Source organism: Poecilia reticulata, chromosome 5 (genome assembly GCF_904066995.2).
Source record: "Poecilia reticulata chromosome 5, P_reticulata-male-v2, whole genome shotgun sequence".
Lineage (NCBI taxonomy): Eukaryota > Metazoa > Chordata > Actinopteri > Cyprinodontiformes > Poeciliidae > Poecilia > Poecilia reticulata.
Window position 1 is genome coordinate 13,994,191 of NC_088834.1, and position 26,556 is coordinate 14,020,746.

General features: G+C 38.0%; 2 protein-coding genes across 5 annotated transcripts in view; both read right to left on the reverse strand.

Moving 5' to 3' along the window:
* The window catches only part of slc38a3b (solute carrier family 38 member 3b), a 31,557-nt gene extending 16,051 nt beyond the window's left edge, over nucleotides 1–15,506 (reverse strand). Inside the window, exons 1-5 of one of the 2 annotated variants that reach the window (XM_017305017.2) lie at nucleotides 15,277–15,506; nucleotides 5,697–5,870; nucleotides 5,331–5,351; nucleotides 5,148–5,229; nucleotides 4,610–4,725 (exon numbers count right to left, since the gene is read on the reverse strand). In XM_017305017.2, the coding sequence (XP_017160506.1) occupies nucleotides 4,610–4,725; nucleotides 5,148–5,229; nucleotides 5,331–5,351; nucleotides 5,697–5,800 (323 nt within the window). In that variant the 5' untranslated portion in view covers nucleotides 5,801–5,870; nucleotides 15,277–15,506. The remainder of the gene's footprint in view (nucleotides 1–4,609; nucleotides 4,726–5,147; nucleotides 5,230–5,330; nucleotides 5,352–5,696; nucleotides 5,871–15,276) is intronic. The other variant, XM_008408714.3, reaches the window with a different exon arrangement.
* A 2,218-nt stretch (nucleotides 15,507–17,724) lies between these two features.
* Nucleotides 17,725–26,412, reverse strand: rbm5 (RNA binding motif protein 5). Of its 3 annotated transcripts, none has more exons than XM_017304971.2 (25): nucleotides 26,257–26,412; nucleotides 25,962–26,009; nucleotides 24,720–24,894; nucleotides 24,484–24,639; nucleotides 24,305–24,374; nucleotides 23,828–23,901; nucleotides 23,044–23,127; nucleotides 22,820–22,880; nucleotides 22,389–22,454; nucleotides 22,139–22,299; nucleotides 21,942–22,039; nucleotides 21,755–21,842; nucleotides 21,598–21,666; nucleotides 21,382–21,448; nucleotides 20,890–20,984; nucleotides 20,655–20,808; nucleotides 19,832–19,926; nucleotides 19,564–19,743; nucleotides 19,314–19,454; nucleotides 19,145–19,231; nucleotides 18,864–19,055; nucleotides 18,703–18,777; nucleotides 18,515–18,615; nucleotides 18,289–18,418; nucleotides 17,725–18,195 (listed from the first exon to the last, which is right to left on the reverse strand). In XM_017304971.2, exons 2-25 carry the CDS (start codon nucleotides 25,976–25,978, stop codon nucleotides 18,070–18,072), a joined length of 2,562 nt encoding a protein of 853 aa, XP_017160460.2. In that variant the 5' UTR covers nucleotides 25,979–26,009; nucleotides 26,257–26,412; the 3' UTR covers nucleotides 17,725–18,069. The 3 variants fall into 3 exon arrangements, with proteins under 3 accessions (XP_017160460.2, XP_081463203.1, XP_008406939.2); XM_081607077.1 differs by having other exon boundaries at nucleotides 20,655–20,790; nucleotides 24,484–24,642; XM_008408717.3 differs by having other exon boundaries at nucleotides 24,484–24,642.
* Between the last annotated feature and the right edge of the window lie 144 nt (nucleotides 26,413–26,556).

The following is a 26,556-nucleotide window of genomic DNA, read 5'->3' on the forward strand; positions in this document are numbered from 1 at the left end:
ACACTTGCTGTTTCCTACAATCTCTTTGTCCCCAGAGTTTTCAGTTTCAGTGGCACAGAAACCCAAACACATTTGGGCACTAATTTCTGGTGAAAATTCCAGATAAGTCGGGGTGCGTTCGCAACCTCAGCCTTTCTCAAGACCTTTCTAAAGCCCATTATGAACACGCTGGGCTCATTATGGCCACAGCTAATGTGAAAGTCATTAAAGCTGAGCCAGAATGACTGAAATCCTGTACCAATAATTACATTTTAATTATGTGATTGAGAGTTTGTGAATCATTTGGAAATGGCTGCCGTTCAATGTAAACAGTTTTGGTTCCACAACCTATTGAACATGACAAACGTTTTACCTTTAGTCATTACTTCTGGAAGATAATAGTTTCCAATGATAAGGGATAATTTTCTGAACTATACGACCATATTTAGAGTGGAATCTTGGTCCCTGTGGTCACTGATTCAGTAACAATTATCGGATTTGAAAGTAAAAACTCCTGATTATAAATGCATAACTACAAGGATATTGCGCATTTATTTAAACAGGCCTAATACTTTTAAGTAACACAAAATATAATTTGTTGTCAATGACATTAAGTCTCAAAGATTGATAAAAAAAATTACATCCAGATTTTTAGAACATTTTGAAAGGAATAGTGAATGAATAAAGTATGGATTAATATTGATTGGCATGTAAACAACAGTCGATGTTTTCTGTTCACTCTCCTGCAATTGGCTGTTTGCATTCTCTGTCGCTACACAAACACAGACTACATGACTGGGACATTGAGAGTGGTAGTGGGACAGCAACAGCCTGCACAGCTCAGGTGAAAGTAAACGGCCTGCCCACATGACTCACTGTGGTCTGGAGGTTTGGTTATTCTGAGCTGTGTCCTTTCTAGGACTTGTCTGTGGTAGCCAGGGTGGGATCGGAGTCTGAGAAAAAGGGTTATGACTAGAAGTGGGCATACCAGAGTGTTCAGGATGCTCCGACCACCACCACCACATCGTGTTAGTATTTATTTTGTTTTTATATTAGTTACAGCTTATAGACTGTTAAAGTTAGACATATATTTTCTAATGGGTGCACACTTTAGTTAATGTCTGTCTGAATGGTTTACTTAGACTTTTTTTTTGTTTTTTTGGTTGTTTGTTTGTTTGAGGTGCTGCCAAACCAGCTGGAGGAGGAAACCTGGAACAAACCATTTGTATTCCGAAAGACTGAGAAGGGGCAGGGGGGTACTTTGTTGTTTCAAGCTGATTTTAATTAGTTAATTTTGTCACTTAAATATTGCCTTATTATCGTTTGTGCTAAGTTAAAGTTAGTTTTGCTTTATTTGTTTAATAGGTTGCTTTAGTTAATTTTGTATTTATTTGTTCTTTTGTTATGTCGTGCCTCCCTCATGTGGTAAATTTAGGTTACTCCACCACTATTTAACATTGTATTTTCATACATTTATGCTAGGGCTGCCCAAGTCTAGTTTTCCAGAGCTACAGTACATCTGCAACTTTAGATGCATTCCTTCTCTAATACACCTGGATGATTGACCCATTATAAGCCTCAACAGAACTGAGTTGCTGCTAATGAGGGAAGTCAACCTTTTGTCTGGGGTGTGTTTTAGCAGGGATGCATCTAAAAGTTGCAGCCTGGAGGACTGGACCTGGGAGCTCTTGATTTGTACCGTCAATGTGGCCCGTTGAGGGAGGCCAATATGCTGAAGTGGCCTTCGGTGAAATTGAGTTTGACATCCCTGGTCTATTGTTTACATTTCCGCACCGTACAGAACAAATGTGTTCTAATGGGTCGTTTACAACCCATCAAATATGGAGCGGCAGCACCATTTCTTAGGGGTCATTCTTTATTCTTTTTTTTATGCTAACATGTAAAATTATTAAACCAAAAGTATTTCTTTGTAGCTCTTGTCCAAGCAGGCAAAATTTCTTGTCGCAATTTACAACAGCAGCAGCAGTAAATGTTTGTAAGTTACATTTAATTTTACTTTTAAGATATTTTTAATTCAAGTATGATTAAAAATTTTAAACCTGATAGAATGATGAAAAATCCATCTTAAATTAATGGTTTTAATATACCATTGTCAATCCAAACTTTATATTTAAAGATTAAAATCCCTGTTTTAATCCCAAGCCTCCTGAAATATACCCTTCTGAAGTTCGTCATGGCGCCTTGAATGATTAAGTGATGCAGTTGCAAAGGGTTAATAGTTTGAGTCATGCAGAATTGATTTGACCGTTTCCATAGCAACGATCAGAAGCAAGACATTCCCCCAGAACTACAGTGAGCTCATTGTAGCTATGCAGGGGTGAAAGTAGTTTTAAATTCTTGGGGGTGCTATGACAAAAAAAAAGAAGAATTGCAACAAAATGGAGCTGTTTTTTCCTTCAGCCCACTGGCTGCAATGTTGACACCTTGAGATGCCATGAGACCTAAACTCTGAACATCATGGCATGGAGGGCATCCCAGTTTTCCATGTCTGGCATATAACCATTCATTTTAGCTTTTAAACTGGTTCTATTGATCCTGTGTCCAGATAGAGGGATAATCAGTAGCCCAGCATCATGACCTGTTTGTTCTGAAGATCCTGCAGCTTCCACTTCTCTTCCTAACATGGCGCCTCCTCACCCTGACTCTCACACTGCTAGGAGGAACCACAGAGCTCTGTTAGGTTAAAAGCTCATCTTCTGAAGTTGGGATATTTTTCTTCCAACAGGTTCCAGAGGAATCACCTCAAACCAGATGTTGGACTGGATTTTATTTCAATGTCATTTGTGAATGTTAGAGCCTCATTTTCAACAGTGGAGCTATAAAGGTTGAAAAAGGTTATTATTTTGGAGAAAATCTTATCAACATCAGTATTTCCATTAAATAAGAGGCAAAAAAACTAAATTGTTTGATAAAGGAAAAGCCTCTCAGACTCTGAGCCCGACAGCACCAAACTATTTTTTATATTAGATAATTAATTTAATTTCACATAATTATCACGGTAGAAGCCATTTGTCTGTTAAATACTTAATGAAACATATTACCGTGTTTGATGTTTGTTGTAAATGACTATAGTCACAAAGAACGAGATAATTAGTCCAAGTTTGTCGTTTATTGAACGTTCAGAAATTACAGCGGCTGTGATGCGCCAAGAGAAAAATAAAACAACCCGAACAGATGATCAACTCTAAACCACTCGCACCTTTTTACTCTCTGTCTCTGTCATTTAAGCACAGCCGTTGCCTTTTCTTCTTGATCGTAGTAGGATTGTTTCAGCTTGAATATCTCTGATGAAGCTTTGTTAGTAGATAGTTTGTTATATTTTGCCCTCAATATTAGCAGTTTTTGTTGCTTTTCTTTAGAATCCTTTACATTTAACTCAAGCTCAGTCTCTTTAATTTGTTCTTCAAGTTTTTCCATCTCCATGAAGTTTCTATTTGTCTTATTTCTTGTGTAACTTATCATTTGACCCCGTATAAAAGCCTTGAAGGCTTCCCATCTAATAGATGCTGCAGTCTCAGGTTTATTAAGCAGCCTTTTGTTCTTTGTTTGGAGGTCAGTTTTGTTTGTGTTCAGTTAGAGTTCAGTTGACCTCAGTTCATTTGGGCCCAAATTTGTTACTTATCTTTTGACTTATTCTTGCATCAAATTTTTATGCTTTGTTAACTATTTTTTGGAAGAATTAAATTGAAACATTTTCTACTTGAACACTTTTTTGTCCTCGTTTGAGTCTGGTCCCTCACACAGGTCATCAATACAGGCTGCTTATTTAGCTGGGATTTTGCAAGTCATCACAACAATGACCAAGGATTATTAGATTATTCATTTTGGACTGCAGTTACTACTAAATGCATCTTGTATTAACTAGTACTGTGTATCTTACAGTGGAGTAGCTGTTATTGTCATATTCGCGTTTGGCACTGATCTGGTTCTCTCCTTTTCTTCTTTGTCATCTCTTTCTGCAGGTGCAGAAGTAGATTTCTAGTTGTTCTCTTGTGTCCTCTATCCATATATATGCTCAAAATATGTGTCCTGAATTTAATAAACGGTAAGTAGAGTTAGAAAATATATGAACTATTTTCAAAATGAGCAAAAGTGTCTTGTATTCTGATGAATTATGAAACTAATACTTTCTTCCAAAATGTTCATTTACCTTGTTCAGAAAGCGTCACGTAAACCTCCAGAACACCATGATGTGTAAACACTAACCATCTGCTACCTTTGTGGTGCTTTTAGAAAATGAACAAAGCAAATTTACTTGCTCCCAATGCACACACTGTATAACAGTAGTGCTTCAAAAGGGACAGACACACTTCAGAAACAACTCTTTTCCACTCACAAATCTACTTATATGTTAATGCTTAAACCCACATGACATACATTTCTCAATGCATGACATACCTGGTAAACTGCAAAACCCGTTTTAAAAACATAAAAAAGTACACAATAATAATGTCACTGAGAAAAGTAACCCAAGTCATCCTGACAAAGTTATGCACCCTTGAAACCCAGGAAATTATGTCAGTATTAGAACATGCAAAAATGTGGCATATTTGCCAAATCACATCATTCAAAATCATCTTAAAGGTGAAATTAAAAATGAATTACTCACAAGAAGAGAAGTATGCCAGTGTTGGCCATGGCGTAAGCCAATCCTAGGATGCCACTGCCCATGATCGCATTGCCAAGGTTGAAGACCGACATCCCGAAGGAGGTCTTTCCTTCAAACTGGGAATGAATTTGATAAAACAAAACAAGAGCAACCCTTGAATCACCACAATGTCTGCAAATTTCAAACTATAACAGCACTGAGTGCTATAAAAATGTTCTGTATTGCTGCATTTTTAGCTATTCTTATCATTTTTGTAAATAACTTATTGTAAGTTCATGAAGCTTGTATGAAGAAAGATTACTCCAAAAAAAACACAGAAGAGTCTGACAGCCCGGCATTAGCAAGCACAATAAAGTGAGCTCAGACATTATTTTTGAAAGTATGGAGTAAAGCGCTTTCATTCACTTGATTTTATTGTCGGTTGCTTTGAATATGCAAATATAGGTTCTCAAAGAAAAAAAAAAAGTTAACTTTTTTAATAAAATGTTCCAGCTGTGACAACAAAACAGGAATTTACAGTGCATTTAAATATGCTTACATCTGTGAAACGTGTGGGTTTCTTCCCATGTGTGTTGGGTAAGAACTCCTCGCTCTCAAGCGCACCTTCAGGGTCATCAAACCTGGGGGATCAAAAGTGCAGCAATGAATTTGCAATTTATTAACCTTTGACTTGTGAAAACATCAGAAAATAAAACTTCAACACAGCTCGTAACAAACATACCTGAGAGTTTCTGTACCATTTCTGCACAAGGATCCGTCAGACGAAGTCAGCACAAAAACAAGGCAAACATGCATTTAAAGAAATGTAAATCTTTGGACGAACAAGTCATACTTAATGTTGCTAACCACACCTCTATCCTGCTTATTACTAAACATAAATTAAGGAGCCTGATTTACTTTTTTGCATATAAACGATGAATATTGGCTCACTTGGTTTCTTGCGTAGTTACAAGGATGTGGTTTTCACATAAGTATAACCACAAAGAGACAAAAAAGGAGCCAAGAAGAGCACATAGAATGATACATGCTGCGATAACAACAAGGCAACCATTCATCTGTGTGAGAGAAATATACGACGACAACTCACTGATCTTCTGCTAACAACGTCTTCATTGGCACACCCATGTCATCTCCAAGATCATGGGATTTTCCATTGGATAATATGTTCATCTCTGACTCAGCAGGCTCCATCTTTTAACAAATATCAGATTCTCTTTGGCCCGCGTGCGTTCAGTGAAGGAGGGCTCCAGATCTTGAATTTCTAAAAACAAAGAAGGTTACAGGAGCATTTATCTCACAGGACAACCTTCAGAAACAATACAAAGGTTTCTTGATGCAGCTGCGAAAACATAGAAACTTAAAAAGGAAATTGTACATGATGTGATTTAGTTAATCTCAAACAGAAAAGCAACAATTATTCCAGCTGCTGCCAAAATAATTTAATACCATTGTTATAATAACATTGTGTATGCTACTTAGTAACTGGCTTTTGGTAAAATTAAAATAAAGTCAAAATTTGTTTTGTTGAATGTAACAGAAAAAAATAATAATAATTTTAGCCAGCTGACTGGAAGTGTGCAGCAGCAGGTGGGGAGGGGTACTTTATAATCCGTACAGCCATTGAAAACGTAGTTATTTCCAACACTTTCTAAGAATTATTATTAAAAGCACCGTGAGTCATAGGAACAGTATGACACGTCATTTTTAAATTGTAACTTTGGACTTGCTGGTGACCTCCTGCCTCCTGAGTCACCTCACCTTTACAGGTACTTTTCTACAAAGCTAAGACTGAAATGGGGTTGATCAGTAAACGACAGCAAGTTCATTTTTGACAGTTTTATAAACAAATGTTAATTCACTGCAAACTAAATTCACATTTAATTGAATCTGAAACCAGTAACAAAATAAAGTGTTGGCACTTGTTTCCACGCAGACATAGTAGAGAACGTTCCAGGAGTGTCTCCATCACACTTGGACCTGATTCAGTTAGGGTTCACTGTGACACTTTAGCTGTTTTTCTATGTGAATCGGGACATCGGTGCCCGATCACGTTTGATCTTTGCGCTGCAGACAAACAGCACACATTTACTTTTGACATGGTGACCCAACAGTGTTCTATCCTTCCTCACATCACTGTTGGAACATATTGCAATACGTACACGTATGAATACGTCTTAGAGCTGAAAAGAGCTCACAAGCTGTGATGTCACCCAGACATGAAGAAATATTGCTTTACTCGGTTAGGAGTAAAGCAAACAAGCCGAATTTATCGCCACACAGTCAAAGGTTAAAGTCTGTCTGAGTTTTCAGAATTTCACAGTTCCGTGTAGTAAAAATCTACCCAACCTTGTCTTTTACAAAAAGACAAGGTTGTGTAATGCTGTAAAAATACCCCATAAAATCCCTCTGAGTGTTATTCAAACAATACAATCAAACCAGGTAGACACCATTCAACTGCAGCTGCAGTAGAAACCCGAGGTAGAAAATAAATAAAGTAACACCGCATGACTTAGGGAATATTTTTTATCCTTAATAAAAATAAAAATAAAAACATTATTGGAAGAAAGATTCTGGCTCCTGAATGAGTCATTTGGTTTGCTCAAGTTAACCTTTCCCTTATCAAAGCTTTAAAACTAGCATCACTGCATCCTGTTTCAGCTCTGTACACTGATACTGATTATTTACACAGAGGTATACGTGGAAATGTTTGATTCAATTCAAATCTAGGTCACACTGAATTCATCACAGAAAACTGGGTTTGACAGAGATTGATGGGCATCCCCAAGTTCAGCGTCCAAAATATATTTAAATTTACTATTCATTAGCACTTCTTTGTTTATATCTCGTTAAACTAGAAACACCAGTTGGGCTGAACAGTATGTATTTGCGAACGTGTTATTTATGTGTTTTAATGGGTACAATTGAGATAAACAAACTGTCATCACCTTGAATTGTTAATTGTAGTACCAAAACAAACATCAAATCTCTTTTTTCAGACTTGTGGTGCTCATTACTACTTTCAAGTCAATAATAATAATGTATTTATTTATAGACAAATAGATACTTTACATTAATATGTGTCCTATTGGTATAAAGAGATACCAATGAAGTGAAAACGAATCGTCTATATTGGCCAACTGCAAACTATAGATACGCAACCATTAATTTCGCCACTCTGAATTCAGACTTTAACTGGCAAATTTTATTTTTGTTTTGTTTCTTTTCCAAATGGCAACTATGACTTACACATAAAAACCGAGCGCACTCTGTGAACTGTTTTTAAAGGTTCTGACAATTTTCAGATAACCTATATCTGTAAATCATACATCACTTCCTCCTCTCAGTTTAGTTTACTTTGAATTGCTGGATTACTCTGTTTGCTTTTTCACAGTAAGCAAACCGAATCAGGGTTAACTTCTTAGTAAACCAAAATTCACATTTTCAGAGATCAGATGAGCTTTCACTCATGTAGCACTCCGAGGTACAAACTCTGTTTACAGTGGACCAAAGAAATTATAGAAATAACACAAACAGTGTTGTCACACATATCCATAGAGAGGTAATAACCACTGTTTTCAGTTCATGAATAAAGGATCAGTGAATTTACAGTAAATACAGAACTATGTTGATGTTGGTTCTTTTCATCTGTAACACGTTGCATGTTTGATGCATGTCAGGAACTTGTTTTTGGCATAAATGATATTTTGATCTTTCAAAATAAATGAAATACTAAAACCTGGACTTTATCATTGGAGTGAAATGATACGCAATAATGCAAAAATGAAATGAAAATTGTTCTTTTTTTAGTTTATTTTTCTTTTTACTTAAATGTTATTAACTATGTTTAAAGTAAATTTTTTGTTTTCAAAAAAGTTTGATGGCTTTGTCTTTTTGTTTTTTTACAATGCAGTTATCTGTGAATAATATTTCTTAATAAAAGTTGGTTAGATAGAGACCTACATAGTTAAATCTGGTCCATTGTCTGCATCTAAATCATTTAGTGTACCTTGATAGACAAGCCATTTCCACAAAAATTTGAATGCAAATTCCCACAAACTGTTTTGAATGCTGAGTGAAAATAGCACAATTCAAAACTGCTAAATCAATAAAAAGGTGAATCTGAGAATGCACTCAGTTAATGTTAAATTTACAAATAATTTTTTGGCACAATAGAAATATGTTTTAATAGCTTAAAGGTATTAAGCATAAATTATGAGAACAAATACTGCCCCCCTCACTGAGAGAAGTACAGTATGATATTTCCCTGACTGCCAGAAAGACGACCTGAAATGTTCCTGGAGCTCGACTCGGTTCTCTTGAGCAACTAGTCATGACATGAAGGTTAGAGGTCACATTTAGAGCTACTGGATCTGCGTGACATTTGAATGGTTTGAACAAGAAGAAGGGTGAACAGCAGTTAATCAAAGTGTGGGTCCCTATCATTAAGTCTCCCAGAGGAGCATTCCTGTTAACTAGTCCCCACTTAATCTTGTGTCGTTTTAAAAGCAGGCAGCGATGAGTACGGCGGCAGTTTGTGGCGCATCGGCACGTGGGCATGAGATAAACAAGGTTCAAGCAAGTGCACCTGGCAGCACTGGCTCATCCTACAACACGTGCCTGACGCAAACAAACCAGCACATCCTCGTGTCCTGCGTTATCAGCGGCAGCACTTTTCATTGACCACAACCATGGGAATTCATGCCACTGTTTTTAATGGGAAACAAGGTGCAGGTTTGAATCCAGACAGAAAGAAATGATCAATGTGTAACATCCATGCATGTTGATGAAAAGTATTTCCAACAAAAAATGCAAATGAATCAAAAACAGAGATTTGTCATTTATATAAAACCATATAAAATAAAACCACCTTATAGTTTATTAATATCACAATTAAACTATCATAATAGAAGGTAATTCTAAATCGCTATTCTAAATCGCTAAATGAAAAAAATGTCTACGCATTTGTGCCATTTTTAACCTAAACCAAAAGTTAAATATACAACATATTGTTGAACACGACAGAAGATTTATGAAGTCTTTACTTTTTTTATTTCAAGAGGATTATTTATGACTAGAAATGAGGAAGACATCTCTCAAAAGACAGCAAAGTAATTTAAAGGAGTCTCTAATTTGAAAAAAAAAATCTGTTTTATTCATAAAGAATGTTAAAAAATCTTTATTGGCACCGAAGAATAAAATAGTCCTTCCAATTGCTCACAATCTTTTTTGCATGTTTCCACAGGTATTTTGATGATTCAGTTCTGGTGATGAGTTTAAAATCTTTGGGTTTGAAGGCCTTTTTACCCTCCAAAGATTCTCAATCATATTCATACTGGAACTCTGGCTGCTCAGCTCAAAAACATTTGAGATTTTAAAGGTTACTTTAACTTTAAATCTGCTATAGTTAACTTTGGGCTCGACTACAGTACCTAACACAACTCTGAAAAATCACAGCAGAGGTTATGGTTACAACTGGATTACAATGTATTATTTGGATTTTTGTTGTGGATGCGACTCTGGATTTTTCCTCCATGATCAATACTGTGAGCTGTACCCCTTTTCAAATGCGATATGAGCTAAAGATGTGTGGAAACAGTTGATGTCTGCTTTAATGACAATGGCTCATGACACAGACTATCATGAAAATGACTCTCTTCTTTGAGCATCTCACTCCTTATCAGTCAGTCAGATAATCAGACAAACCTGATCAGCGAAAAGTTAAAATGATGTCATCCCAACTGACCTCCAGACAGGAAGCAAAACTGGTTCGATATGTTTCCCAAGCTTCCGATAACGTTCGTGTTGGCAAAGGATTTAGAGGTCGCAAACTTTAAGAGCTTTAAATGTAATGATGATGCATACTGACTTAAACAATAGCAATTTATAAGGGTTGTACTGGTCCAAGTTAGCTAGCACTTTTAATGCATAAACTATTCAAAGGAAGTTAGAATTGTTACACAGGATATATACAGTTAATGAGTGGTTTAAATGAAGACCAGATTTGACCTTCCACCTAAAAACCTGGTTTCCACCAAATCCCTTCAGACTGCCCTTACAAAATATTTTTATCCCGCAGGTGGCATCAGCAAAATATGATCACTTTTATGACTTCAATTAGAGTCATATTTGCTCCAAAACTGGCCACACGATCACTTTTAATTTCCAAGCTATCTTTTCCAATGTTTATTCCATGAGTGGGGATGTGTGAGATGTGTGTATTACATTTTCATGTACTATTTTTTATTATCGTCTGAATAAACACTATTTAATTTTAAGTCCAATCTCAAACTCCACTGTGAATAAATATCAAAGTTTCTTCAGAAATTCAGAAAAAAAAAATAGTATCGGTAATAACTTTAAATACGATTGAATTAAATATGAATCTGTCATTTTATTAAATAGAATGTTTGAAACATTCAATATAAAAATAAATTTTACATTGTTTACAATGTAAAATTTACATTTACATTTTACCCATGGTGAAAGCTTTGGTCTGTATCCAGGCAAGAAAAGGTGGTTTTTAAAAAGCAACTTCGTCTTTTTTGCACAGCTGTGCAGCCTGTCGCGCACAAGTTATCAGCATTAGTACTAAATAAATATTAAGTCTTGAGAAACAAATATGAAAAATCTCTTCATATTATTTTTTTAACTTTACAATAGAACTCATGAAGTGAAGTGGTAAATAATTCATGCATCAGAGAGATTTTTGGTAACACCTGACACTGATTCATTTATGCAAACAATACTCTTGTTTTGTAACTGTCTTTTGGCCTCATACATGTTTACTAAAAATAAAACCCATGTCTGTTACATAAAGGCTCAATTACCTCAAATTAACTGTGAGTGTTTTTGAAATGTGGCAGGACATTTTTTTCTCCTGGAAAAAGCATAAAAGAGCAGCAGGAGATACTCAGTAATTACTCTCCAGGAAGCTTGGAGCACACAGGTTTGATGAGGGTTTGCTCTCAAATTCGGCACATATAGCTTAACTTTGGTTTAAAGTTAAGCGCTCTATCACTACCCTTTGCTTGCACTGATATTTCACAATATATCAATTGCAGGACAATAAACGGCTTTCAAAAAATGCAGCTTGTTCAATGACCTATTGCACCTGCATAGAGTTCAAATGTTATCAGACGAAACAAGAAATGTATTGATGGTCATCTTATGAAACTACTCTTTCTGCCTCTTGTTTGTGCTGATAGTTTCTTCTCTCCATTCTCATAGCGTAAATTAAATCCAGAAAAAGGCTGAATAAATGCATCATTCTTTAAGAGCTGAGTGTGTCCATCTGCTACTCTTCTACCCTTTTCTCCAAAAGATCAGGAAAAAAAAAACTTGGAATAAATAAACCTTAGAATCACAATTAAAAGTGGCCCAAATGCAGCTGCTAAAAGCCTTAAGCGGGTCAGCACATCACTGTCGTCACTCTTGATCACATCTCTGTCAGACCTCAGCCAAATATTTAGTCTGGCATAAATCCGTGCACCCAAAATCTGAAACAGTCTGGCAACTATTATCGGACGCAATATTTCCAGTGAGACAGCTTGATGCTAGAATGTAGCCTTAATCGGTCTGATTCGCCGATCTGACATCAGATCCAATTTGCTTCCTGAGTCCTGAGGGAAATATTAATAACGTGTACAGACAGTACAAACAAAAATAAGGGCAGTTATGTGGTGGACAAACATGCCTGCATGTTTGTCTGAAAACATGCACATGTTTGGCCTTCGGTGGGTGTTTGTGATTCACATGTCATCATAGAATGAGGCTGTGACTCAAATACCTATTGGAACATGATTTCTAAGCTGTGGTCGTCATGTTTTAGTCAAATATTTGACCGTCACCGCTGACGTACTTTACCCTGTGCTTTTTTTCAATTAAGAAATATGTACCTGCTACTAAACGTAGCTTTGAAAGAGACATAAAACAACAATGTCACAGGTCAGAAGAGGATTTAACTTGTTTTGGAACATATTATATGGAATAAAAATATCTATTTCAGCACTGAAAGCTTCCAAAGTCAGAAGGAACAAGCTCAAATCAATACTGCGTAGAACAACCAGTCTATGTATAATAAAGTGTTTACAAAATGACTTTCAAGGACTCCAAAACAAACCTAAAACAGCACACGGTACAGTCGCGTTCAGCTCTCACCGATTATGAACCCCATGACAAAGATAATAATAAACCCTGGAGTGGCTGACACTTAACACTTTGGCTGACTCAGATACAGAAATCCACACATCTCCTCGATGGGACTGCAGAGCAGCTGGCTGCGTCCAGCCTGGATAAAACATTGACGTCCGCACACTGTGCACCTGTCCACTTCCTGCCATTTTGACCGCTGTATGAGTCGAGGTCACTGCCCAGCACATTGGTTTATCTGTTCTTTTCGAACTCTGGCCAACCCACCACTAAAAAACCTTCTTTCTCCATCCCCAACGGCATTGAAGCATCTTTTGCAATGTGTTTGGTATTCAAATAAGGTTGTTTTACCCGCGTCAGTTTTGCTGTGATGTCAAGTCATGGCCCACATTGGAGCAGGTGGGGGTTACCGACCTCATTTCCTGTCGTGCACGTTATTGCAACAGTCGGTCCCGCGTTCCAAGGCTGTCAAACAACCAAACTAGCAGCAACACTGAAACGATTTTTGAATATGAAACAAGTCATCTTGTAGAAAAGGGACGCACCCTGAAATGACACTCAATCGCAAGAGTAAAATAAATTTAAGCTAGAATGTAATAAACAGTGACAATAAGATTCTCTGAGATTCGCTATTGTTATTCACAAGGTGAAAACACCTGCTGTTTCAAGCTTAAAAGAAAATGTCTCAATTAATTTTAATAAAGTTCAGTGAATAAGAAAAAATGGTTTGTGTTTGACCGCGATAAAAAATATGACCGAGCTTGAATTAGGTACATGAGAAGGCAACCAGCTGAAGGTCCACCAAGGATGTGGATATCTTCTTTATTCTCTCTAAAGGCTATCAAGTCAGATAAACTCTTAAAAATTAGACTTTTTAACACCCTTACATCCTTTCTACATTAACATTTAAAAATGCTATCGGGCAAATCGTGTTGTTGGTTAGATAACCACAGTTTAACCTGCTGGCAGACCAACACAAGCTAGCACATAACTGTGAGGTGGAAGATAAATTAAATGTTATTTTGAAAGTGTTGTAAATTTCAAAAACTGAAAAGTGTGGTATGGATTTATTTGTCATTTTTTGCTCCAACTACAGCTGTGAGTATTTAGTGGTGTACTTCTCTACCAGCTGTACACATTTAGAGACATGTGCTGTTGCTAAGAACCTGAATGTTCTGACTGGGAAATCTGAAGCAGCACCAGGCTCCATCACCGGTAGTTTGCATGTCATTAAACTAGTGATGACCCAGCAGCAGCTGCTGGAGTTTGTCTGACTGCAGCATAGGGTCATCACCACTATTGGTGATGGTGGACTCAAAGTAACTAAAGGTGCAGCACCTTCATTTGTTTTCCTGAGACTTAACAACCATATACTCTACTGAGCCTTAACAGAATCTTACAGAATTGCCCTGATCATAATGTGAACGTGAAGAAATGCATCAAAGTTCAAGGGGTGCAAATACTTTTGCATTGCAGCATATGTCATAGTTACTTTGTTCATGTTTACAACGCCAATATTTGTGTCAAAACGTCGTTTCAAAACCATTACAGGAAAAGCTAAAATAGCACGAACTGGACTTGCCCCCACAGTTTGAGAACCATGTCTGTAGAGTAACAGCCTCTCATTCCCATTATCACCAGGCACACAATAAAAACACATCAGAGAGGAATGAGTGAAAATGCGCACTATGTAGGCTACTTCCCACACAGGGCGCCCTCTCCCTTTCTCCCTCTTCCTCCACATGGCTATGTTTAGCCTACAATAACAAAGAAGAGGAGCTTTAAATGGCCTCTGCTGGTTGGTAATGGTGTTTGTTTTGCTCGTGTATGGGGAAAAAAAAGGAGAACATCCCTCACCCATTAGCGGCAATATTGCCCATTATCTTCGATAGTTAAGGGAACAAAGTGGTTAAGCAAAAAGGTGCGGAGCTGGAAAATGTCTCACGTAGAAGTGAGGCAGTGACGTCACGACACTAAGTTTAAGAGCGCTGCAGAAATCTGGTCCAGCAATTCCCAAACTAGGATATTTAGGTTACCACGCTGCAAATGCGGGTTTGTGTGTCACGGCATGTCACTTTTGCAACGTAGATTAAGCAGTTTGAAAAGGTAAACTAAACTCCACAAGGCTCAGGGAGAATAACACGCTTCACGAACAAAAGATGGACACCACCAGTTTGTCACTTAAAGCGCCACATGGTCCTCCTGACATGTCCTGAGGTTAGCGCTCCCTAAGAAGAGGGAGCAATTTATGTCCTTTTTTTTTATCACCTCCGACATTAAACTACAAGTTGGTGCAGCCACTTCGCCATCCAACAATAACACATTTGAGTTTTCACATATATTTCTATTAATTTTACTCTTCCTCTTCCACTTATGACTGACAGATATCTGTGTGTTTTTAAAAAAAAAACTCATAACAATCCTTAAATATAAAATAAAACCAGTTCGTTATAATACCACAGAGTTTAGTAATGTTCCCCTTTATAAGAAACTTAAAAATAAGATTTGTCGACTCTTACCAAACGCACTTGTCCTGGAGATTTCAGCCCAATTCCACTGATGTTCGGAGATATTACAATGGGGCAGCGCTGTTTCCTTTCCTGGGAACCTCTCCGTTTTTTCTGTGTTTGATATCTGCCTGGTTACGTGCGTTTCTTTTTTTACTTGACTGACCGTGTCTCTGCTACGCTGTGGCGACAAAATGTGCTTGGGGAAATGGTCGGCATCGTAAAATCATCCTCAGCCAGAGCTGTGGGGGTCGCAACGTAGGTCCGCCTCCTGTGTGCGCACCCCGCACCCCGCACCCAGCTCACCCCCGCCCTCTCTCCATCCCACCCACTGCGCCTGTGAATCCGCTGGGAGGTATAAGGTTTCAACACTTTTGGAAGGAAGGGAACCTGTGGCTGCTGATAGCATTCTGTAGCATAAATGAACCAAGATAACAGTGGCTCTGCAGTGCGCATTGAGCAACTCACACTTTTGCACCTTTACTACCATGCCTAAAGCAGAACCCATTTCTGTTCGGGTGACAGGGCGCATAAAGCGCACTAAGAAACAGTATGAAAAAGTTGCCAGTTCTGTGCTGCCAGTGAGTGATCTGGCATTATTTTTTGCAGTTTTCTCAATGTTGACGGGTTTTTCCTCGGCAAAGTCATTGCTGAACAACTGATGGGTAATTCTGTCAAATTATTTACCGATTCAGGAAAACAGGACTGGCGAGAAAATTGGGAACAAATTTCATGTTTGGCAACTACACAATAAAACACAACATTGCAATTTTATTTATTTATTTATTTATTTTGCCTCCAGGAATCAAAATGAAATCACTGATATTCTCAAAACAGAATAGAATCTGAAGTCACCTGTCTAAAACAAACTTTGCTTTTAGCGGCCTCTAGGGGTCAATTTTGTATGGAAGGCCAAACGTAGAATGCTACAATAATTTAAGAGTTGTCAAATATTTGTATCGGACTATCAAAAATATATACCAATAAAGTCATTAAAAATGCATATAATATGCTATAATTATTTAAAGATTCAGATGTAAAGTATACAAACATTTGGATTAAACAGAATTTCATAAAATAAAGCAAAATCAGAAAACAACTCACAAAAGAATCTTCCATAAATTCATCTGAATTTATGTAAATCTCTGTGGGTACCGCTTCCAAATGTTTCTTTTTCTCATGCTCACAACTGAAACAATTAAAACCATGAAAAATATTTAACCATTCCAAATTTACAAATTTTAAATAAACACACAAAAACTCATCAGGGTTATTTCCATGCTAAATGACTGGACTGAACTCTTGGTCCTCTGAAACAAAACAGTTTATGTAGTTGTTCTCCTTAAACAGGCTGAAATATACAAATCACACATTCCTCACAAATGTTATCTTATCACCTCTGACTTCCAGTCACTCGTCCTGCTTCGTTTGTAGAGTCGGAAACATGTGACACGTCTTGACTTTTCCCTTTAATCTGCTTCTTTTTGTCTTTTTATTTTTTAAAAAAAGGTCTTTCTCTAAAACTTACATGTCAATCCGTGCTAAGCATAAAATTGTTGGATGTTCTGTGAAATGTGTGAAGTGCTGAACCTATATTTGTTCTTCCCATTCTTTAAGCTTGTTTGAGCTGGTATGAACTGAATGAACTGGACAGATAGCAAAAGGAATCGGTTCAGAGAGAGCATGTCCACAGGTTTTCCTTTTCCTCCTTCAGAGCACAGCATTTGGACAGACTTTACAAATAAGGGGAAAGGACAACACACTAGTTTATTACAGTACCTTTTTTTTTTTTTGCTTGTCAGATTATAATCTTAAATTTTAATGTATTTCATTTGGAATGTAATTTACAAATACAGAGCAGATTATGTGTTTGATCACATAACTGATATGTTGAGGAACCCTACTTAGTTTCGATATTTCAGCACATCTGAACTGATGGATCTGCTCTCATCCTTGACAATAATCCATATATTATCTAAAGTCAGGGCATGAAGTGCACATCTTACATTTAATTCCTCAAGAATCTGGACCCTTGATCTCCAAATGAAAAGTAAAACTTAGCATTTTTTCATCCAAACATTTTTCTTCCACGTAACTTTTGTAATGCTTATAGATCACTGCAGGTACTGTTTCTTCAGCAATAACATAGCATCTTAGCTCATTTGTGAAGAGCGACTCAGAGTATCCGCTGAATAAATGTCAAAGCAGTCTCCCATTCAACGTCAGCCACAATACGAGTTGTGTTGAAAATCCCTTTCCATGGGTCTTACTCTAATTTGATGAACAGAACTTGAGTTTATCACCTATAATCTACATTAAAATAAGTCTTAAATTATCAGTAGTAATGAATCTTAACATGCATATTAGGTTCACTGTCTGAATTGAATTACTGAAATTTAACTTTGCACCAACTTTCAGCTGACCTGTCATTACAACAAGACTCAGTCTTATGTAATGATCCCAACTTTAATCTCATCTTTTATTTTCTTTACATTTGACAAGATCTCGTATAAACTGTACAGTCATGCAAAGACAAACTTAAATCAAATTAAAAAAAAAAAAACTGCAATGTAAAACAACAAAGAAGACTCATTATGCATATGTACAATTTATAAATTAGATCCTTTACAACCTCAGGTAACTTTAACAAATCTCTGGTGGTCCATTTTGTGACAGAAAGTAAACCATTATTTATACAGAGTGTCATACAGAGTGGATTTATTCAACAGGAGTCCGTTTTCTCCTCTGCGATAGTTTAGCTGATATTTCACAGATCACACCAACGCGATCAAGTTAGAAAACGACTCATTCCAATTCTGTGAAGCGGGCAAACATTGCTTTCCGGACTGCGTCTTTGTATGTATCTGAAGCAGACAGGGTGTAGTTGGTTCCCTTGGTGCCAAGTCCAGCTCCTTTAGTTCTCAACTGTGCCTGCAGAGGAAAAGGACAGGCATTAGCACGTTTACAGTAATTAATGCTGCTCAGCCAGACGGAGCCCGTCATCTCCAGGTTTACGGCGTATACCTCGATCGGAGCGGTGATGCCCTGCTGGTTGCGACCAAGACCTTTCCCCTCCTTCCAGCCCATCGCCTGCAGCATCTTGTTCCCAATATTATCACTGGTAAGGCCATCTTTAGTGGGCTGCTCATAGTTTCTGCACAGGTAAAAAAAAACAAATATTACATTTGTATAGTAAAACAGAAGAAAAAAAAAAGTACAATTTGTGTCTTAAAATACACAATGCTCTTACACAACTGGTGCTGGCTGGTTGAATTTCTTCTTTTTAGGCACTGGTGGTTCTGGAATGCCGTATTTTTCTCTTCTCTCAGCTGCTCTGTCCCTGTATTTTTGCTGATGCCAAAAAAATATATATTTCAAATTTTAAAAAAAGGTCAAAGTAAGATGAATATAACCAAGTATATGAGTGTATGCTCAAACCTCTGTTTCTTTCCTTTCCAACTCTTCCAGCTCTGCTTCACTCATTTTAGATCTGCGAAGAACTTCAAGGTTTTTCTAAGAGAAAACAGAAATTCTTTTTTTTAGTTGGACTGTTGAAATTTGAAACAAATCAGTCAGAAGTCAGTAAGTTAGGGTGGTACCTTGTGAAGGTCAGAGAGCTGCTGGTGTCTCACTAAACCCTCTTTGTTGGGGAACTGTCTCCTACACAGCAGACAGGCCATCTTCTTCCAGTCTGTCAGTTTGTCCAGACTCAGGTCACCGCCATCGGATTCTCCTCCTGCGACTCCTTCCTCAGGGTCACTGTCTCCACTGTAGGCTGCCACCAGGCCACACTAACCCACACACACAGAGAGAATGTCCTATAAAAACCAGATAATAACTCGGACGCCACACCTAATGAAACTCCAGAAAGAGGAAATACCTTAGAAGAACTGGCAGAGCTTATAGGAAGTGCTTCCTCTTCAGCGCACCTCGCAACCTCTTGCATGAGTCTGTCTAGACCTGCCTGCTGAAGAGTCATTCAACACGTTTATCTAAATTTGTCAAATATTACCCACTAGGATGTTAACTTGTTGAATCTTATGAAATACCTTCTTCTCAAACAATGTGTATCCAGCATCAGCTGCTGCTGCCTCCTTCCTCTCTTCTTGACTGATGGGCTGAAAGCTACTTTTGAAGTTTTCTTTCTGCTTATTGAGACTTTTAGCCCACCGTTCCATGTCTTTAGCAATCTGAAATATTGAAAAATCAAAGTTAAAAAAAAAAAAAAAAAACAGTGATAAAACAGATAAAGCTAAACAGAACAGATAAAGTGCCTTAAGGTGGGATTTACAAAAATACCTGCTGTGCAGTCTTGCTCTTTGGTTTCTCTTTTTTTTCTTTAGGCTCCTTGTTGCCTCCCGCTGAGCCATTTGCTGTTTTATCATTCTGCCCAGTGTTTATGTTGCCAGAGGCCGGTACATATGCCTGTTTCTCACTATCCCAGTACAGGTACTGCTGAGTCTGAGTGTTGTAATAATACTGCAACATAAAGCAGTGATGTACAGAATCAAAACATTACGATCTCTCCAACCAAACTGGGTGATATTAAGGACTTTGTGTTACTTACTTGTGAATTTGGGTCGTAGTAGAGGCCAGTCTGAGGGTCGTAATAATAGCCAGAGGACTCATCATATTGATAGGTAGATGTATCAGGAAGAGAACCTGTTGATTATGGAAACATCAAGTTAATACTTGTTAACAGAATCCTGGTAGGCACATTAAAAAGTTATGATAGTACCGATTTAGGATATTTAGGTTATTACTGCTGTATAAGACACTAACAAAAAGTCCTAGAAGTTAAAAGAGTCATCAGAAAAAGTTCACCAAGTACACTGGTGAATAGTGGACTTAGTATCTTCAGTATCACTGAGGCAATAAGTCAGAGAAGGTACTCATAGGAAGCTATGTTTTCTACAACACCTTAAAACATTTCTGTTGTTAAATGGGGCTCAGACAGATAAGACTGGGTCGCTACCGGAACTAATTGATAAGATGTGAAACATTTGTTTTGTGTTTCATGATAGTAAAACCCTGTTTTCCATCAGCTGCTTTATCACACAGTGTGACATCATCTCGGTTCCTATCATGAATATTCAAAGTAGGACGGCTATAAACAAATATTATAAATAGCTGACTATCCTGTTTTATCAATACTTCAAAGAATAAAGTCAGAATCAGGTTAAGTTTGCATTGGCAGGTCATCCATTTAACTCTAATCGTGCCTCCATCTGCTAGAAAAAGCTAGATCAATTGAAACCTACCAAAACCTATTTAAAGTAGCTCAATTTTTCCTGAAATTGCAGTTTTAAAAAGTAAAATCAAACAGTCAGATTGTATCCATTACAAAAAAAAAAAAAAAAAGTATATTAAAGCAACACATTTGTCCGTACCACTGGCAGACTCCGCCGCCGGTCCAGCAGCTGGTATTGCACTGGCTCCATTAACCTGGGCAGCAGCTACAGCCAAAGCAGGCAGAGCTACAGATTCAACAGCTGCAAGTCCTGGCTGAGGTTTTGCATCCAGTTGCTGGGCAAGAGGCAACGCCTGGAATTAGTTTAGATGTTTTTATTAGAGGTTGATATTGTTTTTCAACTTCATGTAAATCATTACAACCGATGGTAATACCTGTACAGCAGGTGGCGCAATGATATGTGGTTGGTAGACTTGTGGACTCTGTGATATCACAACGGCAGCAGGAACCAGCTTTACACCCGGAGCAGCTAAAACCACAAAGAAAATCCAATCATTACAGCATTCTGAGTCGCTAAAGCTTTAAAGTGAAGTAGAGCAGTAGAGTGTTGCTGTGGTATGTGTACACAAGAAGTTGTCCTGCAAGTTTTAAATGTGTCCCTGTTCCACCACAGCTGAAACAAATGTTTACTTCCACACCTCTGCAAAACTTCATAACATGCCGAGAACATTCATCCATTTGAATCAGCTGAATTAAAACAACATATTTAAAGTATGCAGGACAGCAGCTTTTGAAGAGTTTAGTTAAATAGTCCTGTCCTACATAAAGTAACGGATTCAATGGTGAAAAAGTGGAATATTACAATTAAGACAAAAGTTAAAACATTACACATTTATATGATCTAATGTGAAAAAAAGGCAATTTACCTCCTAGGATTCCATTTCCCTGACAAGTACTGGCTGCTGTTCCTTGATGATAATATGTCTGGTAGTCCTGTAAAACATCCAAAGCAAATGTTAATGTACAACTTAAAATATGACCTTCCCACTAGTCTTAGAAGCCTACAAATAAACTCTTTTCTACATTTATAAGTGTATTTTTACTCCAAACATTTGGCACTGAATGCACTTTGTTGAACTAACCTGTGACAGAGGAGCGTAACCTTCCTGCAGGCAGGCATACTCTGACATCCCGTCTGAGCTCTGCTGTGGCTGGAAGGTGGAAAATAGATCATTAATGTGTGATCCCAACAGCTGCAGAAAAAATAAAAACAAGGCACTCTGAGAAAAATGGGCCAACCTGAGCTGATGACCACTGTGCTGCTGCAATGGCTGTGCTGGCCACAGAAAAAGCACTGACACGATTCCCATCAGGCAATAAGAGGTCCCTAGTTGAGACAAAAGATTAAATTACTTTATGCTCAACAAAAGTGGTGGTTCAATAAATACAACTAAATGCCTTTTAATGCTTTACAGAGATGACTCACTTTCTAGCACTCTTAGCATAATCCACCCCGATTGTTTTCCCATCCAGTTTCAGTGGAGGTTGCAAACCTTGTAAGATGGTTAGCAGCTGGGAAGCTTCCTGCAAAAAGTTGATATCAAATTTAAAATGGTACTTTTAGACCACTGGGTTGTGATTTGTGTTGATAAATAATTTGATATGTATCCAAGGTTGTTTTACCAGAGGGGAGGACAGCTGAACAAAAGCAAAGCCTCTGTTCTGGCCCGTTTGCTTGTCCTTAATAAGGCGAATGTTATTGGCTGACAAATTGGCGTATGGCGCCAGCGCTGTCAAAATGGCGTCCACCGTGGTCAGAGGAGCAATGTTTCTCAAGATGATTGCTGTAAAAGACGACAAGGATTCACTTTAAGAAAAGCCAATCGTGGATAATCGTTTTAGCTTTTGGATCTGGAAGAACAAGAGCTCTTACTGTCTCCATAGAAATCACCAGTGGGCTGAAGTTCAGGGAGCCCAGCAGCATTGCCTGCTTCACCATCTGTTAGGAGAATCACAGAAATAAAAACAACATTAACATAACCTTTAATGATGATTTAAAATAACATACAAAAAATAAAAAAGTAAGTGCTAAAAACCTGATGTTTTCAGCCTCAAAAAGTATAAATTACACCATGAGGGTCAAAAATTGAAGGGAGCTAATACTAATACTTCAGGGATTACTTGGAAACATTGGACTTCCCTTCTTGCTTACCATGGTTCAGTGTCTAAACCCAATTTAAAAGTGAAAATACTTTTTAAGATTGTACAGTTACTGTAACAAATGTTGTGCTAAACCTAAACACTCTGAGCCCAGGCTGTGCGGATGTCTGCAGTGGTTGGCCTCTTGCTGATTCAACTACTTACCAGCTTTAGCTGCTCCACACCTGAAGCACTTCAATCGCCTCCGGAAATTGTACAGGCCACACTGCAAGTAACCGTTCAAATCATTTTTATTAATAACAGCTACTAAAGCCCAGAACAGAGCTGCCGCAGACAAAAAGAGGTCTACTTTGATGCTAAACCAACCTGAGACACAACTTAAGCTTTGGATTGGACTGAACAATGGTAAAAATCAGGGGTTTACTTACAGTGTTGCAGAGCCAGTCTTCATACTTGTTCCTAGGGTGACTGTAGTGCATGTCCACAACTTTGCCTTGGATGACCAGAAGTTTCTGAAAGAGGAAACAAAAATCACTCAAGAGTTCATGGTGGACTAATATCTAATCAATTGGGGCAAGCAGTGTTGGAAGGGAGAGAATGGGGAGAGGGACCCCCAACAGACAGCCTTTGAGTTAAAGACAGGCACATGATGTATAAGTGAGCATGATGTAAAGAAGTTTCTTTAGGTGTTTGGGACCCGCGTGCCCAGACTAGGCTGGAGCAGAATGTATAATGTGATCCTAATAGACACAGCTGACAGCTTAAAAAAAAGACAGAAAAAGGAAAAAAAAAAAAAAAAAAACATGAGCTTTTCCATAAAAAAATGAAAACATTTAAAATTCCCATCTACTGAGGACTAGGGCGTAAAAAAAGATAACACTTAAGTCATCAAATGGACACCGAAATTTGAAGGACAAAAAACAAAAAGGTGTGCTCATAATCTTAAATACAGAGCACACAAAATGTGTCTGCTGTTTAGTATCAATGCTAATAGTAAAACTAAACACTTTGTTAATGTAAGAAGGTTTCAGATCAAAAACAAATAGACATCTCTGGTTATATTTAAGTCAAACTGTTTTGATGTGTGGTATTCATTCTATGAGTTATTTTCCTACAGTTTCCACACTTCATATTCAACACATTCTGGTTGCCTTTAGAGTCAATTCTCCAGATCCCCAAGATTAAAACTAGACTTGGCGATTGTGAAGCAACCTGATTGGTCTCCATCCATCTGGTAGCATCTTGCAAGTGATAAAAGTCCACGAAGGCGAAACCACGGCTTATACCTAGAGACAGCATTCAAATATAGACGGGAGGTGTGTTAGTTAAGAGTCCATGGGCATATTATTCAAAGTCTTCCACAAACTGCTTCACGACCCAGGCCAAGTTTGGTACACAAAAGGCCACTCCTTAGGAGTTTTACCATAGCAAGAAATCCTGCTGAATACCACACTCTTAGAGTGGGTCAGTCAACTGACTTCAATAACTAGTAATGCCGTACTTACTTACCTTGAACCGATCCACAAAGTACTGAAACAGTAAGACTTGCATTAAAGTTTTACATCTGTTTGTTTCACACAACTCTCTCCTATGTGCTATGGGAAAATGGGTCTGAATGGAAGCAGATTGGCCCTATGGTCAAAGCCTGGGGGTGGGGAGTTAAGGGTCCGGGGTTCCTCTGGTTCTCACCTGTTCTCTTTTTCATCAGTCTGACATCTATGGGCTGGGGTCCCTCCAGTTGGTCAATGGCAAAACGAATCTAAATTATACAAAAAAAAAAGTACAATTTACATTAGGATTCACTGTATCTTAATAAAAAATAATTTTCTCAAACTAAATATGGAAAACTGATATTCAAAATCACTTACATCCTCCTCAGTAGTGTGAGAAGACAACCCCCCAAGCATGATGGTTTTACTCTTCCTGTCATCTCCCGGTTCTCGTCTGTAATCCTGCTCTTGATAGTCACCGTCTGAGTGATAACCATCTTCTGATCTATCACTGTTCCGCCGTTTCCTCTCTCTCTGCTTCAAAACAAAGCATTAAAGTTTAATATCAGCAACCAAAAATAAGTACACAAATGTGCAGATATTTGAGCTCATACCTCAGGGCTGTCTCGTGCTCCTCTGCGGTCTCCATCATAACGATCACGCCTCTCCTCACTCCAGCGCCTAGAGTTGTGATCACGCTCTTGGTCTCTGTCCCGTCGGTCTCGCCAGTCTGGATCATCACGGGACTGCTCTGAACCGTATCGACCACTACGCTCAGTCCGACTGATCCTGTAAGACAGCGGAGAAAAACATCATTACAAACAATCTACGTGACTATAAGTTTATGTTCTTTTATGTTTCCACCGACACAAAACCCTCGCTCTGACTTCAGAAAACCTGAACCGCCCCAGCTGCAGTTTACCGACAGGCCCCAGGAAGGAACTGCTTTTATCGAGAGCTTGGCTCAGGCTTATGGGGAACAACAATCATTCAAAACAATGTAAGCACAGTCACTGTCACTGCTTAGAGCAAACTATTTCCCCCTTAACCCAAAACAGTTCTTTAACATGCTTGCACTTTAGACTAAAACATGTTTAACACACATTGTGTGTATAGCTATATGTCGACCACACTCATTTCCTCTTCTTTGATAAACGTAATTTTTGTGTGGATATTGTCAGCTTGACCTGTGATTTATCAAAGACCAGGAGCAGCAGGCTCGTCTTTGCAGGGTTATGCAACCACATTTAACCTTTTTGCATAGGGTGCATAAAGACTCTTGCATTATCTGACTGGATGTAAATACTGAGTTTACACCTAACAAAGTAGCTCAATATATGGGTGTTCTATGGCATCTGGTACTTCCGGCATTTTTTACATTCAACTCGATTTTGGTGGTGGCTGGTGATTGGTGGAAAACAATTAATCCCTACAACATCAGTAACACAGGTTTTAAGAATAATAATAGTGCACATCTTTTAATTTCTGACCAATATTTGCATGCACTTTAACATTTAACAATTATTTTCAAACTTGGCCTCGACATTAAAGAGGCCAATCTCCTTGCTGAAGGAGATTTAAAAAAAATAAATCCATTTCAGATAATGAGACGAAATATATCTTGGCTGACCTAGCATATCAAAAATAATTTCCTTACTAAGTAATAATGTTAGAATTGACGCCCTTCGCTGCAAGAACAAGGACGTACCTTTTTCCGCTTTACTATTGATGTAACCTCGACAACATTTTACAATTGAGCTTATCGTGAACGGTCGTTCTCTAGAATACAAACACTGAATCCCATCTTATGTTTTAATACCACGTTAACAGAAGAAGCGCATTCTGTTTAGACTTACCTCTTATCAGCACCCATTTTCTCAACGGACTCTTCACTCCTGCAAAATCTAGAGGAAAGAAAGAAAGAATCTGAAGTTTACTCATTGTTCCCTTCCCACAACCTGGATAGATATTTATTTAATTTAAAACACATTCATTCACAAACGCATTTGTTTCCAAGTCAAATGAACGCAGGGAAACCATGGAAAAACACAACATGGAGCCCGAATATTTGTTGGAAAAGGACAAAAAACAACGACGCCACCCAGTACAGAAAATTGCTCTATTTTCGACCCTCGCATCAAAACAACTCACCGACGTATATTTCTTTACAACGACGCTCTTTTAATAATTACTTAATCGCAGAAACATTCAAAAAATTACAAGAAACAAAACTCATTTCACGTCGAAAGGCTGCTGACGACACAGACGACGATGGAACCTTCTTTATCCCAAGATGCACTGGGGCAGCATGTACAATAGAGGGGTTTATTATTCCCTGGCACAGTCTCGCAGGCAGTCATTATAATCAGAATATCAGTTTTAAAACTGCCATAATTTTGTGACTTACATTAAGTCGGGATTTAATTCAATACACGATTTTAGAGAGCATTA

What these genes read in the sequence shown, in the direction of transcription:
- rbm5 (XM_008408717.3), bottom strand. An exon ending in AAGACTGGCTCTGCAACACT is followed by an intron (nt 22,881 to 23,043) that starts GTAAGTAAACCC and finishes GGTTACTTGCAG; the next exon opens with TGTGGCCTGTACAATTTCCG. An exon ending in ACACATTGTTTGAGAAGAAG is followed by an intron (nt 19,232 to 19,313) that starts GTATTTCATAAG and finishes ATGACTCTTCAG; the next exon opens with CAGGCAGGTCTAGACAGACT.